Source organism: Numida meleagris, unplaced genomic scaffold (genome assembly GCF_002078875.1).
Source record: "Numida meleagris isolate 19003 breed g44 Domestic line unplaced genomic scaffold, NumMel1.0 unplaced_Scaffold460, whole genome shotgun sequence".
NCBI lineage: Eukaryota > Metazoa > Chordata > Aves > Galliformes > Numididae > Numida > Numida meleagris.
In genome coordinates, this window is record NW_018364676.1 from 11738 (window position 1) to 13398 (window position 1661).

Genomic DNA, 1661 nt, shown 5'->3' on the forward strand with positions numbered 1-1661 from the left:
CCATGGGGTCTGAGTGCTGTTTAAGGTTTGGAGGGGCCAGGGCGATCAGGGGATCCACAATGCAGATTTAGAGTTCCCCATGGGCTGGGTTTGGGGGATGTGCTTAATGTAAGGGCAAACCGTATGAGGCTGGCCGTCCCCTGGGTCCCCATGGGCAAGGTTTGGGGCTCTCTATGGGACTGCGGGGGTTGCAAGGGTCAGGTTGGGATTTGGGATTCCCTGACCCAAAGACTTACCTGGAACTCTATGGCCTCAGGATTTTTTGTGGGGGCGCTTGTGTCAAAACAAATAGGGGAATGGGGCAGGGGCTGTGGGAGGCAGGCTTGAGGGGCATTGGAGGGGATCTACTTGGAAATAAAGAAATTTAACCCCTTCCCCACCAGGGCTCTCATCTCTCCGTATCCGACGTCTGCGGGCAGCGAGGAGGAAGAAGATGACAAGGATGAGGATGAAGACAAAGGCAGCAGTGCAGCCCCCAGCCACCAACACCACCAGGTTCCCATGGGAAGTAAGTGGTTTAGTGGGGTTATTGGTGGTAGGCGGATGGTTGGACTGGGTGATCTTGTAGGCCTTTTCCAACCTAGCTAATTCTATGATTCTATGATTCTATAAATGCAGCACTTGTGGGGTCTGGGTGATCAGGTTATCACATCCCCACCCACCACCTCCAAGGGGAGGGTAGGTGACATGGCCACCCATGGGGGACACCGAGTGGTACCCAAATGGGGTTGAGACCCACCTGGAGGTGCAGGTGTGGGTGTCACCTCCAGTGTCATGCTGTCCCCAAGAGGTGAGGACACAAAGGGGTAACACCAGGGGTGGTAGGAGCACCTATAGGTGCCACTGTCAGATGGGGTCACCCCAAAGAGGATGAAGGTGGCTGTGCCCCAGCATCAGGGTTCTGGTGCTGGACAGGGGCTGAACACCCATCCTTGTGCAGGAGGAAGGAGGCCCCATAGTCCCTGTTCCAGCAGCGGATGGTGACATTGGTCCCTGTCCCCACACGTTCCTTGGTGTGAAGGGAGATGCAGGGTGGTGGGAAGCTGTGATCTGCATGAGGAGAGGGGACGGCAATGGGACATGGTCCTGTTGGGAGCACCCAGAGCCATCTGCTGTCCCCAGTGACCTCACCTGTCACTACCAGCTCCACAGGATCACTCTTTTCCCATTTCTCCTTTGACTCAGGCTCCCGGTACTGACACTGATATGTCCCCGCATGTTCCCAACTTGTGCTAATGAAGGAGAACTCGACCACATTGTTGTCCTTGTATTTGCTGTGTGTCTGACCTTCAACCTGGTGCAGCCACACCCATGCAGATAGCCAGGGCAGGTGGCAGCGCAGGGTGACATTGTCCCCCACGGACACCCCCTGACTGGGGTGCAGCCACAGGGAGGGTCGGGGCACTAGGACAGGGGACACCAGTCAGCCTTGACCCTGCACACCCTCCTGGACCCCGCTGATGGATCCCTCCCAACGCTCCCCTCCCTCTGTCCCCATTCTCCCCATCTCCCCATACTCATTGTGCTGTGCCCTCCTTGCTGCCATCAGGCACCAACCTGCAAGGGACATGGTCCTGGTCCCACAAAGGGCCACCAACCCCCATGGCACAACATCCCCATTGTCACTCACTCAGGATGAGGGCCAGTGCCATTGGTGCCAT

At 57.1% G+C, this 1661-nt stretch overlaps 1 protein-coding gene across 1 annotated transcript; it reads right to left on the bottom strand.

The window, feature by feature from the left end:
• Positions 1–35: 35 nt before the first annotated feature.
• Positions 36–1661, bottom strand: LOC110391690 (leukocyte immunoglobulin-like receptor subfamily B member 3). The gene is given in 7 exon segments (XM_021383638.1): positions 36–274; positions 381–511; positions 730–889; positions 892–1050; positions 1132–1406; positions 1524–1557; positions 1631–1661. Coding segments are annotated over 7 exon segments (867 nt in total). The 3' UTR covers positions 36–197.